Consider the following 13,515-nt stretch of genomic DNA (forward strand, 5'->3'; position numbering starts at 1 on the left):
GAGCTGTCCAGGGAGGACTCTGAGCCAACCTCGGTCATATCTCCGGATCAGATCCTGGCTGCCATTCGTACCAGCCTGACTTCTCCCCTTGGGGAGCAGATTTTGGCGGCCCAAACTGATGCTCCCTCTGAGAGACTGGCTGGTAGATGTTTCGTACCTGAGGGATTGCGCATCCACTTGCTGCGTACCTACCATAATTCCAAGACCGCCGGTCATCCAGGGAGGAACCAGTTGTCCTGGGTCATTTCTCGTTTATTTTGGTGGCCATCTCTCCATTCCAACATCGCCTCATATGTAGCGGCATGTTCTGTCTGTGCCCAGAATAAATCTCCTCTGCATCTTCCATTGGGCCTTCTGCAACCCATTCCCAATGGGGAGCGTCCCTGGTCACACCTGGGCATGGATTTTATTGTAGATCTCCCTGCGTCTCGAGGCCATACGGTCATTTTTATGGTCATTGATCGTTTCTCCAAGATGTGCCATTGTGTTCCGTTCAAGAAATTGCCGACTGCTCAAGAACTGGCTATGGTTTTCGCCAGGGAGATCTTTCGCTTGCATGGGTTGCCTAAGGTGATTGTATCGGACCGTGGGAGCCAGTTTGTGTCCAGGTTCTGGCGCGCCTTCTGCTCCCAGTTGGGTATCAAGCTCTCCTTCTCTTCGGCCTACTACCCGCAGTCCAATGGGGCTGCGGAGCGTTCCAACCAGGCCCTGGAACAATTCCTTCGCTGCTATATCTCTGACCATCAAGACAATTGGGTCGATCTCCTGCCATTAGCAGAGTTTGAGAGGAACTCGGCTGTCAACTCCTCCTCACTTCATGGCCAACTATGGGTTCCAACCCGCTGTATTGCCTGAGTTGTTGTCACCACAGGACATTCCGGCTGTGGATAACCATCTCGCTGTCCTGCGTTCCTCGTGGGGGCAGATCCAGAGGTCCTTGAAGGACTCAGCTCAGCGCCAGAAGCTCCAGGCTGATCGTAGATGGTTGCCCGCTCCTTCATATCAGGTCTGAGATCGGGTGTGGTTGTCCACTCGTAACCTCAATCTTCGGGTGAACCCAGTTGCCTATGCCCTTGCTCTTCCTCCTGGGATGCGTATCTCCAATGTCTTCCACGTATCCCTGTTGAAGCCTCTGGTCTGTAATCGCTTTACTGCCTCTCGGCCTCGGCCTTGGCCTCGTCCTATCCAGGTCAACGGTCATGAGGAGTATGAGGTGAGCCGCATCCTGGACTCTCAGTCGGTCCACGGTCGGGTGCAGTTCCTGGTCCATTGGCATGGTTATGGTCCCGAGGAGCGTTCCTGGGTTCCTTCCGCGGATGTTCATGATCCTGCACTCCTCCGCGCTTTTCACGCCCGCTTTCCATAGAAGCCTTATGTTGAGCCGTGGAGGGGGAGGGGCCCTTGAGGAGGAGGTACTGTCAAGGTCCTACCTTTCCTCAGACCTTGTGCTTCTCCATGTGCTGGCATCCATCTTAGGTGTCTGCAAAGCATTGTGGGATCCTTTATGCTTTCAGCCCTCTGCGACTCCTCCCCCAGGAGGTGGCGGCTTATCATATATAAGTCTGCTGTTTGTGGCTGTCCATTGCATTCGTGTCCTGTCTCTTGCACAACAGCAAGATCCTGTTTAGCTACTCATTGCTTTCCTGGATACTGACTCGGCTTTGGCTAAGACTCCTCCTGGCTCCTGATCCCGGCTCTGGCGACAATTCTTCCTGGCTCCTGATCCCGACTCTGATGACGATTCTTCCTGGCTCCTGATTCCGGCTCTGGCGGCGATTCTTCCTGGCTCCTGATCCCGGCTCTGGCAACAATTCTTCCTGGCTCTTGACTCCGGCTTTGGCTACGATTTCCGCTGTTGGACTTGCATAGACTCTTATTGTCTTATTTTTATATTAATAAACCTACCTTTAATTGCACCTCCTTGTGTGTCTGGCTCCTCGCTCCCTGACATTTTTATAGCTTTACAATCAGCTTCAGAGCATTCAGAGCAAGAGTGGTGGGATAGACACCCTGGAATCAGCTAATTGGGTTTACAACCATGAAGGATATCCAGCTGTGTCCTGTGCACTCTTGAACCCAGCACACAGGGACCACGTGTCATTCAACTGAGAGGGAGGGGAGAGCTGATTTGGAGTAAGAAATGATACAAGATGGAGGGTCTTTACCAAAACGGATGTTCGCATCCATATTTGTACGTACCATTGCTACAGATGGGTCTGAAGAACCGACAAAAGATGCGCAAAAAAACGAATTTGTCTCCGATTAGGAGCATAGTATGTACAGATTGTGACCTCCACATCTTGTAGAATCCCTACAACTATCAAATAACGGCCTTGGGGGTCCATAACTACATTGTGCTCTTGAAAAGGCAAGGGATTTGCGAATTGCCAAAAGAACCCCCCTCTTCTTAACAGGGGCCAAGGTGAAAAAGACCTGGGCATAACGACCATCTAAAAAACAGGGATTATAAGAGGAGGTCAGGTGAGTCTCCTGCAGACACACTATATCAATTTTGGAGGAGCGGAGATACTTAAAAACTTTAGTCCGTTTCTGCGGTGTAACATCCACATTTTCAAGACAAGCTTTCAGATCCAAGCAGTACCTCCTATGACTCTCAAAGACTAGTGGTGATGGTATCTCTGTCTAACTTCCACTACAATTACAGGGTTTTACTCTTCCTGTTGCATTTTTAATTTAGTTTAATGAAAATACACCAGAAAGAATAAAACTTGCAGGAAGAGGGATACTACAGTGCAAGAAAAGTAAAGTCAGGGCTCATTCAGATGGGCAGCCAGGGGACAGTAGAAACAAGTGGTTGAAAAAAAAGAAAGGTGCTTAAGACACAGTTTTAGGACCCATTCACATCTGCATATCTTGGAAAAGTGCCCAGGAATGTAAGAAAAATGCGCTACAAAGGCACATCACACTTGTGGTGCTATTAATTCTAAAAAGGCACACCAAATGCAGCTAGCTGAGGCGTATTTTGTTGCGCGCCAAAACATTTGGCAAAAAAACATGCAAGCTCGCTGATTGAAAAAGGTGCAGGAGCTTCTTTGGCACGTTTGTTGTGCATAGAGCAGTGCATTCTAGTAAATGGGCTGCCCTATGCTGTCACCTGGGCTGGTGCTTCCACTAGGCAAATTAGGTGGCTGCCTAGGGTGCATTGCCACCTGGGGCATCTGGGCGCAGCTCTCTCCACATCATGAATGATCCTTCAGCTGAGAGGAGGGGCAGCAGAAGGAGGAAGAAAGGACAGAGGAAGATGCCGGGTGTCTGGGGCCAGTGTAGAAGCTGAGCTGAGCTGCTGCTCCATCCAGGGTTCCTCTGAGACTCAGTCCCTTACTGCAAGCTGGCTAGAAGCTGCTGAACACTGTAGAGTTGCAGCCCTTTTCTTCCATCAGTGGAGGCGGAGCTGCGCCTGAAGAGGAAGGTAATGTCTGACTCTGATGTTTCATGTCTGTGTGAGTGTGATCTGGCTGGCTGGCCATCACATGTGCAATGTGTCAGTGAGTGATGACATCATCATGATCCCACGGTCTGCTTTTCTAGTGCTTGCTGGGCCTGCTGATCTGTGTCAGTGTTGATGGTGGTGTGTCAGATCTGTCACTATGTTGGAGAGCTCAATTCAGCTGTCTGCTGTCACAGCGTGTTATCTCCCCATATTGCCGGGGGAAATCCAGCCTGGGATCTGTCACAGTGTGGACCCGTCATCCTCCACTCACTGCAACTGTCACCCTGCTACTGCCAGGCACAGAGACAGTCCCTCCGTGACACAGAAATGTAGCAGCTCCATGTTTTGTTGATTTCATTTTTTTTGGGGGGGGGGGGGCGCACGTAGCTGGTCTTGCCTAGGGTGCAAAATAGTCTAGTACTGCAAGATGAAACAAAAAAAAGCGCACCAACCTTGCGCATTACCTCAGTAAACTGTGATTTTATTAACTTTAGAATTATACTCACAAACAACGCAGTAAAACAAACATATAGGTCCTCAACAGAACTTTAGGAGTGTAGAAACAGTGCAAATCACATCACAAGGGTAGACTCTCAAAGTAAGACTGACGAGTTTCAAAGGAGGTCCCTTCTTTATCAGAGCTAACTAAATAATGAGTACCCTCTACCATGTATACCCTGGGACTGAAATTGGACCCTCCCACCTGGGCTGGGCAGTCTCCGGCCGGGAGGAGGGGCATAGGTATCACAAAACTGTAAAATAGCAAAGAGAGGAGATATATATATATATATATATACATACATACATACATACATATATATATATATATATATATATATATATATATATATATATATATATACACATATATATATATATACACACACACACACGCACACAGTGTGCCACATTGGTATTGTTACATGCAGCAAAGACAAGATCGTATTATCAATAAATAAGCAGGCGTGACTAAAAATAAAATGTATTAAAAATAAATAATAATAATAAAAATTTATATTGATTAAAAAGCTCTTGACTTATGACTTTTCTTAGAGATATATCTCTTAACAGAAAGTGAATATTCACATTAACATACGTTCCATCGAACACCCAGAATGTACTTGCTTAGTTTGGGCTGTCAAAATGATCATTCAGCATGTTTGTCTTTAAATGCACATATTGGTCTTGGGTAGAATTTTCAGGGTAGCAGCAGAGGGATACCAAGTACATCCATTGCCATATATGGCTTCTGCTGGTGAACGTGAATGGAACGCACGCCAATGGGTGCATGGCTGTGAAAGTGCATGCACAGTGGGAATGCCGGCCTGCTGGAATCATCCTTGGAACGCACGTCCAGCGGACCACCGCACATGCGGCTGTGGGATGCGCTCCAGCGACAGACTCTGGTCATAACACGGAGCGCCATCCAACAAAGGGGGTTATATACTTGACATCCACCCCACAAGGGAGTGGGGGTGAACGAACACAGCAGATAAGCCACTGAGACTAATGAGAACAGTGCACTCCAGTGGGGAATATACAATAGCCACCAGGGGCGGACTGACAACTCATGGGGCCCCAGGGCAATAGGGGATCATGGGGCCCCAGGGCAATAGGGGATCATGGGGCCCCGGTGTCCTTGCCCAAACTCGAAAAAGGTACCAGGGGCATCTCATGGGGCCCCCTACTGACCCTGGGCCCTCGGCCAGTGCCCGAGTTTCCAAATGGCCAGTCCGCTCCTGATAGCCACAGTGGTGTAAAGGATGAAAGGTCTATAGAACGGCAATAGGAACAGCAGTATTCATACAGGGCTATGCAGTAAATAATGCAATACTTGGATAAAAGTGACATGGCAATCAATCAATCTCAAAAGAATTATGACCAACAATTTACCGCAATAAAAAGACAATAAAAGCAATACAGACAAAAAATTATGATAATAAAAATGACAGCAACTTCCAAGGGTACACAACATATTCTATAATTTACATGAAGGGACGGGGCATTTCACTACCCGTTATGGTAACAATAAAATTGTTCAAATAATAATAATAGCAATAGTGACAATGATATTATATGTATTAGAAAATCTAGATTAGAATAAAAATGGAATACAACTGGAATACAAATGGATATACAGAATTTGAATAGGGCACTACGGTGACACACTCCCAAACAGCCCCCGCTTACATGTGTCTATATAGATCATGTGTAAAGTTGTATATCGATTATAAACATACGATAAGAAGAAATGTACCATAAGTAGAAGGATGTAAAATGTATAATAATAAATTGTTTTTATTTTTATAACCGGAAAGTATATGTGTAAAATTAAGTGGAATGAACTCAACATGAAGTGGTGTTAATGTGAGATGGGAAAAATACTACTAAAAGAATACAAGAATAGAAGAATAAAAGTCAGATATCCACATCTGCAGGCATATAATGATTATACTAGAGTATGTATTTCAAGATCATCATTCAGGCCTTTGGGGGAAAGAGTGCCCAACATAAAAATCCAATAGCTCTCTCTCTACATAACTTTTGGTGTCTCCTCCCATTGTCCAAATCTTTTGGGATTGCCGCAATACCAAAGATTCTCATTCCAAGATTACTGTGGTGAGCTTCTTTGAAGTGACGGGGAACTGAGTATTTGTCTTTGCCAATTTTAATGCTGCTTTTGTGCTCACTGATACAAATTCTCAGGGGACGGGAAGTACGGCCTACATAAGTAGGCCGCATGGGCAAAGTAATCCATATATGACAAAGGACTTGCCACAGTTGATGAACTGTTTAATATGGTATTTTTTGCCATCCGTGCTTATGACATCCACGAGGTCCCACAGGTACCACAATTAGGGACAACACATCTGTAGTTACCCTTTTGGTCGAACAGACCCAACCAAGGACTCAGGGTGGATCTGAATGGGTGGGTAGTTTTGCATAGCCTGCTATCATGCTTCTAAGATCTTTGGGCTTCCTTAAAATCAATGTGGGCTTGTCTGGGAGAACATCTCCGAGAGTGGGATCATTTTTAAGAATATTCCAACTTTTGGACAGAATGTGTTTGGTCTCCCAGGATTTAGTGTTAAATCTAATACAAAAACGCAACTCCACTTGGTTATTGGTGACAGTGGGGCTCTTAAGACTAGAGCAGGTCGCCAAGTTGTCAGAGTCTGTAGGGTGATGGTCATACAGGAGTAGGTATTTATTGAAGGCTGTTTCAATATGATTGTCATTGTAGCCCCTTTCTTTCTATTTGTTCTTAAGAGTCAGACTCTGTTCTAAATAGTCCTGTTTTAAGGTGCATGTGTGTCTTAGCCTACAGAATTGGCCATACAGAACATTTTTGATCCACTGTGGATGGTGGTTGCTTTCTGCGTGTAAGTAACAGTTTCCAGCTGTGGGTTTAAAGTGCATTTTTGAAAAAATCTGATCCCTACTGCCATGTCAGTTCAAGGTCTAGGAAGACTAGTTTGTGGTTGTCAATAACGTGGGTGAATGAGAGGTTATGGGGGTTTTTACCACAATGGTCCAGAAACCCTTCTAGCTGGGAGTCAGTACCGGTCCAGATGATTATAATATCATCTATATATCTCGCATATAGAATCAGGTTTGCACTGAAGGGGTTGTTGGTTCAAATATAGTGGTTCTCCCAGTAGCCCATAAAGAGATTGGCATAACTGGGAGCGAATCTAGCGCCCATCGCGGTACATGTTTGTCCAAAAAATTATTGTGCTGTAAAGCAAATTCAATGCAATTGTACAGAAAATGGGCTTGTGTGTAATGTAATGGTGAGTCTTTGGCTATAAAATATTAAATAGCTCGAAAGCCATGATCATGTTTAATAGAAGTATACAGAGATACTACATCAAGGAAAAGACATCTATAGCCCTGTTCCCACCTATATCCTGCTGTAGTTTGGGGCAGTGTTATGAACGGCTTTATACGGCAGTGTTAGTGGTTTGAATTTTATCCGCTGGGCAATTGGAAGCCAGTGGAGGGATTGGCAGAGAGGGGTGGCAGATACAGAGCGGTTAGTAAGGTTAATGAGTCTGGCAGCAGGATTCATGATTGACTGAAGCGGGGATAGCCTGCGATGAGGTAGGCCAGTGAGGAGGGAGTTACAGTAGTCAAGGCGTGATATAATAAGGGAGTGGATGAGTTGCTTAGTGGTTTCCGAGGTTAGGAATGGTTGTATCTTGGAGATGTTGCGTAGGTGAAGTCTACATGAGTTTGTCAGTGATTGGACCTGGGGCTAAAAAAGCAGATTGGAGTCTAGGATTACACCTAGTACCCTGGCGTGAGGGGTGGGACTGATGGTAGTGTTGTTGATCTTGATGGAGAAGTCAGAGGGGGGGGGGCACGGGCTGGGGGGAATACTAGAAGCTCAGTTTTGGAAAGTCTGAGTTTGAGGAAGTGGAGTGACATCCAGTCCGATATGTCACTTAGTAGGCTGGTGATGCGATTGGAGACTGAGGGGGTGAGGTGAGGGGTAGAGAGATAGATTTGTGTGTCGTCGGCATAAAGATGGTAGTTTTTTTATGATTTTTTTATTAAATTATAATTTATGATTTCGTGTTTCAAATTTTAACATACCCGGGATGTTTACTAGACTCTTGTTTGGACAGATTTCAGTGAGTTATTCCTAAAAATTACAGGCCTACAATAAAAAATATTTCCATACAAAAAAAAAATAAAAATTTACCGCTTTGAGCACAGAAATACTGACATAATCAGACTGCTAGGGAGGTTAATCAGATGCCCCCCAGACAGTAGAAAGGCCCCTTTGCCTTCCACAACCACCCCCCAAACTGGTAGAGCAGATCAGAAGGCTAGAAATTATATTTTATATATATATATATATATATATATATATATATATATATATATATATACACACACACACACACACACACACACTTTTTTTACACATTAGATCTCAATGGGAAAAAATATCATGCTGGATACACGTATGGTTTTCTATCATTTGATGGAAATGAAAATTATTAACCTACAGAGGACTGAATTCAAAGACACCCCCAAAAATCAAAGTGAAAAAATGATGCAGCGGGCCAGTACATTTTGCTGAAATTTCATTGCAGCAACTCAAAATGGTACTCAGTAGTCTGTATGTATGCCTGACAACATCGGGGCAAGCTCCGAATGAGACAAGGATGGTGTCCTGGGCTATTTCCTCCAAGATCTGGACCAGGGCATCACTGAGCACCTGGACAGTCTGAGGTGTAGCCTGGCGCTGTCAGATAGACCAAAACATGATATTCCAGAGGTGTTCTATTGGATTTAAGTCAGGTGAATGTGGGGTCCATTCAATGGTATCAATGCCTTCATCCTCCAAGAACTGCCTGCATACTCTCGCCACATAAGGCTGGGCATTATTATGCACCAGGAGGAACCCAGGACCCACTGCACTAGTATAGGGTCTGATAATGGGTCCAAGGATTTCATCTCAATATCTAATGGCAGTCAGGGTGCCATTGTCTAGCCTATAGAGGTCTGTGCATCCCTCCATAGATATGCCTCCCCAGACCATCATTGACCCACCACCAAAAAACGGTCATGCTGAATGATGTTACAGGCAGCATAACATTCTCCATGGGTTCTCCAGACCCTTTCATGTCTGTCACATGTGCTCAGGGTGAACCCACTCTCATCTGTGAAAAGCACAGGGCGCCAGTGGCGGACCTGCCAATTCTGGTGTTCAGTGGCAAATGCCAATCAAGCTCTATGGTACCAGGCAATGAGCACAGGGCCCACTAGAGGACATCGAGCCCTCAAACCACCCTCACGAAATCGTTTTCTGATTGTTTGGTCAGAGATTCACTCCAGTGGCCTGCTGGAGGTCATTTTGTAGGGCTCTGGCAGTGGTCAACTTGTTCCTCCTTGCACAAAGGAGAAGATACTGGTCCATGTTGATGACTTTTTATGGCCTCTCCTAGAGTAACTGCCTGTCTCCTGGAATCTCCTCCATGCTCTTGAGGTTCTGCTGGGAGACACAGCAAAACTTCCGGCAATGGCATGTATTGATGTGTCATCCTGGAGGAGTTGGACTGCCTGTGCCATCTCTGTAGGGTCCAGGTATCGCCTCATGCTACCAGTAGTGACACTGACCTTAGCCAAATGCAAAACTAACCAGAAAAGATGAGTAGGGAATAAAAATGTCAGTGGCCTCCACCTGTAAATCCAATCCTGTTTGGGGTTCGTCTCATTGTTGCCCATCTAGTGCACCTATTGTTAATTTCGTTAACTCCAAAGCAGCTGAAACTGATTAAAAACCCCCTCTGCTACTTAACTGACCAGATCAATATCCCAGGAGTTTAATTGACATGAAGCTATACTCTAATTAAGAAGTGTTCCTTTCATTTTTTGAAATATATATATATATATATATATACACACACACACACACACACACATACACACACATACATATACACACACATACCTCAAACAAACCTCAAAAAAACCCTGGCTACTTCTTTCTACAATAGCTCATTCTCATCCTCCCAGGACCTGATCACCTCACTACACTTAGTTTTAGAATTAGGCCCTAACCTCTACAACTTGTCTTGGAAATTCGCTTTAACGAATTTCTCCTTACCGTGAGTACTCGCAGTTGGATGCGCAGAAATCCCCCATAAAGCTGTGCGAATCTCGCTTACCACGACTGCAGCTAAACTGCACGATTCCTGCCCATCCAAATGGATTAGCTCTGTTGAAATGTGGGGGTGGAGCTCCGTTGCCCTAGAATGATCACACGACACTCTAAGGCTAGTGTTGCAATTCACATAAGGGCCGGTTTCAGACTCAGCCTTTGGTTTTATTACAAATACACACATGCCCCCCACATGAATAAAGTTAATCCCCTCCCACCGAACAATGCAATGGGGAGTGCCTATACACAGGATGTACATTCCGATTGGAGCATAGCCTTTCCTATTATCTATCACTGGTCTTCCCCCATGAGCCTTCTGAGGTCAGCAGACTTCCTCCCCTTCCTCCCATGAGCCATCTGAGGTCATATTTCCCAGCTCCTAGCAGTATGTCCATTCCCTGTACAAGCAACCCCTAGAAATATCAGTCTGTACCTGGATGGGCCCGATACGATCTTTATTAAAACACATCCATCCAGATACAGTTCAGATTGGTAATGGGTTGTAAGATATGCATAAGCCTACACGCGGAGTTCACACCGCTTGGCGCCTTGCGTTATGAAGCCCATGTGGTACTATGCTGCTGATATGTGGATACAGGCCCGCGGTCTACTGCCAGCGGCATTCGCATCGAATGCCGTGGTGGCATACACGCCGGTCTATAAGCGCAGATCCGCCATCTCATCCATTACCGAGCTGAGTACTGTAATACATACATTGTACATGCGCATGGCCCAATTGCAGCCTTCAGAGCTTTAATTAAGCCACACGAGAGACATATGAATAACACGAATATATGACACATTTAAAGTTCGACCAACAATACAAAATTTCCATGACATTCCCTCCTGTTTTATCATATTCTCCTCGTGTCCCTTCTTGATCTTCTTCAGCTTGATGGGTGTAGTCTCAAAACCTCAAAGAGTTCCTGTAGTTGTCCCTGAGAATAAAGCTCCATGGGGTACCTGAAACAACAAGACCCGACGCAGACTCGACGCAAACAGGCTTGATTGAAGCGATGATCCTCAAGAGCGTTGGAACCTTCACTACAGGAAGGCTCTTGCAAAAACCACAAACAGACTTGTGGTATGAATAAGGCTTGTGATCCCACGGTGGTCTGGGGAGATCCAGCAGCAGATTCTCAAATTCCCCCTGCAGACGGGGCCACACAAGGCTGGTCTCGACCCAGACAGTTTTCCAAATCGCAGACACAAACCATGATGAGGCTTGAAGCTTGCTTGGAGGTCTTGGAGAATGTGGTCTTCAGGGAGATAAATCAGAGAGAAGCCAGGACGTAATCTGTAGAGAAGGTGGTTGGTTGGTGAGGTCTTCCTCCGATCAGTGGTTGGAGTGGGATCCCAGGAGCGGGCATGGAGATGTGGTCGTCTGCCCGAGCTTGGCTTACACGGTCGATGAGGCAACAGGAACATCTCACCGCGGCATATAAAAGGCAGATGAAAAAGAGAAGCATCAGGACATACACTCCCACTTCCTTCAACCAAGATCCGATGGAGAACAGGAAATCTCCCAATCCTCCCAAACCCTTGAACGGATTCCAACCCTCACTAGCTATAGCTCTAGCTTTTCCCTGTAGTTCACTAACTTTGTCCATATGGGCCTGGACCTTGTCATCGGTGTCTTCTATCCAAGTACAACAATCCTCTCCGATGAACTCACAGAACCCCCCTTTGGCGGCTAAAAGGTAATCAAGGGCCATCTTCTCCTGAAGCACTAAAATTCCCATCTGCCGTTGTTCTTGGGCAATTTCTCTGACAGCCTCTACGGTCTCGTTAAACATACTATCCACGATGACAGAAAAATTGTTCAGGCGCTTCATAAGTTCTATTCCCCATCCTGTCCATGAGGGGAACCAAGCCCATGCCTGGTCGCCCTCAGAGAACAGCTCCCTGCGAACTCTCCCTGCCATCCTTACCTTCTTGTGGACCATCAACTCTTCATGATCCATCACTACATAGGATGCGGGGACTAGCTTTATGAGGGCACACGAACCTTTCGCATTCTGGGGAAATGTTCTATAGGCTGCCGAACCACACAGAAAATAGTATGGACCTGTCAGAGCAGAGCAGGAGGAGTTCCTCGTTCGGCCTCTGGCACTGAGCAACAGTTGCACAGACTGGGGGATTGCTCCCTCAGTTTGCACATCACATCCGTCCTTCCAACACACGTGGTCTGGTCGGTCAGTGTGGTTACTCAGAAGGGAAGTCTGGTTAGTCAGATTGACAGTTATACCTCCCTCGCAGGTGGTAGTCCCAACAAACTTGTTACCTGTGCCAAAGCTGATGTTAAAGCACACCTGAGGGCTGCCTAGCTGTCCAGTTACCCATAATGGACTGACGAGGGTCCTACAGGAGCTAGAGCTAATATTGGTGCTAAAACTGATGTTACCTGCTAAAAATGTGTCATTAAGTTCTACCGACAAATGCCTACGTGGGGGCTGAGCAGGGGTCCCTTGCTTTTTCATGCCGACGCGGATGTCATATAGGGCATGAACAGCGGCCATTGCGGACATGTGATGACTGGGTGGGGGCTTAGAGCATACCCAACAGTTGGTTTTGTTGGCGGTTCTGGCTAAACGCAGGTGCATTTTAAATAAAAGGTTGGGGTATCTGCCGTCTTTTCCTCCGTTCACACACATGTAAGACATACAAACAAAAAGAAAAAGGAAAATGACACCCCTCATTCTCTGGTGTAGCTGAAAAGCTTCTTGCAGTGGCTTGCGTGCACCCAGTTGTCTCGTCCCTCGAGCTTGAGTGAGGTAGGTGTCGTCAGCTGGACTTGGTATGGTCCGGTGAACCGTGGCTCGAGTCCGGTTCTTTGATGTTTCTTTAGGACGACCCAATCACCTGGCTCAATAGAAAGAACACCTGTTATTGCATTTGGATCGGGGAGCGATTCGCGAACCCGATGGTGTATCTTCTGCAGCTCCCGTTGCAGAGATTGCACGTAACCTGTAAGCTGTGAATGCAAAGACGACAACTGTTGAGGAAAGTACAACCCTGTTTTTGGGAGGTCCCCCAAACAACACCTCGTAGGGTGACAGCCCATGTGGTTGCCGAGGGGCATTCCGGATGGAATAGGGGGCAATGGGGAGACACTCAGGCCAAGGTTTTTTTGGTATCGGCCATGATTTTGGAGATCCTGTTTTTAAGGATTCCGTTGAGACGTTCAACATTACCGCTACTCTCGGGGTGATATGGGGTGTGTCGTCGCTGACTCCAGTTCCACCAAAGAAATGCAGTCGTGTCCTTTGGAAGAGAGGTTAGTAGTGGACAAAGAAGACATGTTAGCAGAAGAGGTGTTAGTATTGTTAGTTGTGTTGCAAAATTCAGCACTATCGTTGCTGTCCCCCCCCCCCTTCTCATCTTCCAA

General features: G+C 46.1%; 1 protein-coding gene across 1 annotated transcript in view; it reads right to left on the reverse strand.

Annotated features, from left to right (window-relative positions):
- Nucleotides 1-10,253: 10,253 nt before the first annotated feature.
- LOC149454419 (uncharacterized) overlaps nt 10,254-13,515 on the reverse strand; it is a 117,099-nt gene continuing 113,837 nt past the window's right edge. Inside the window, exon 2 of the mRNA XM_089687559.1 lies at nt 10,254-12,989. Within this exon, the coding sequence (XP_089543685.1) occupies nt 11,402-12,826 (1,425 nt within the window). The 5' untranslated portion in view covers nt 12,827-12,989 and the 3' untranslated portion in view covers nt 10,254-11,401. The remainder of the gene's footprint in view (nt 12,990-13,515) is intronic.

The sequence above is a fragment of the Staurois parvus genome, unplaced genomic scaffold, assembly GCF_062004578.1.
Source record: "Staurois parvus isolate SC_StPar_1 unplaced genomic scaffold, SC_StPar_1.0 ptg000430l, whole genome shotgun sequence".
Lineage (NCBI taxonomy): Eukaryota > Metazoa > Chordata > Amphibia > Anura > Ranidae > Staurois > Staurois parvus.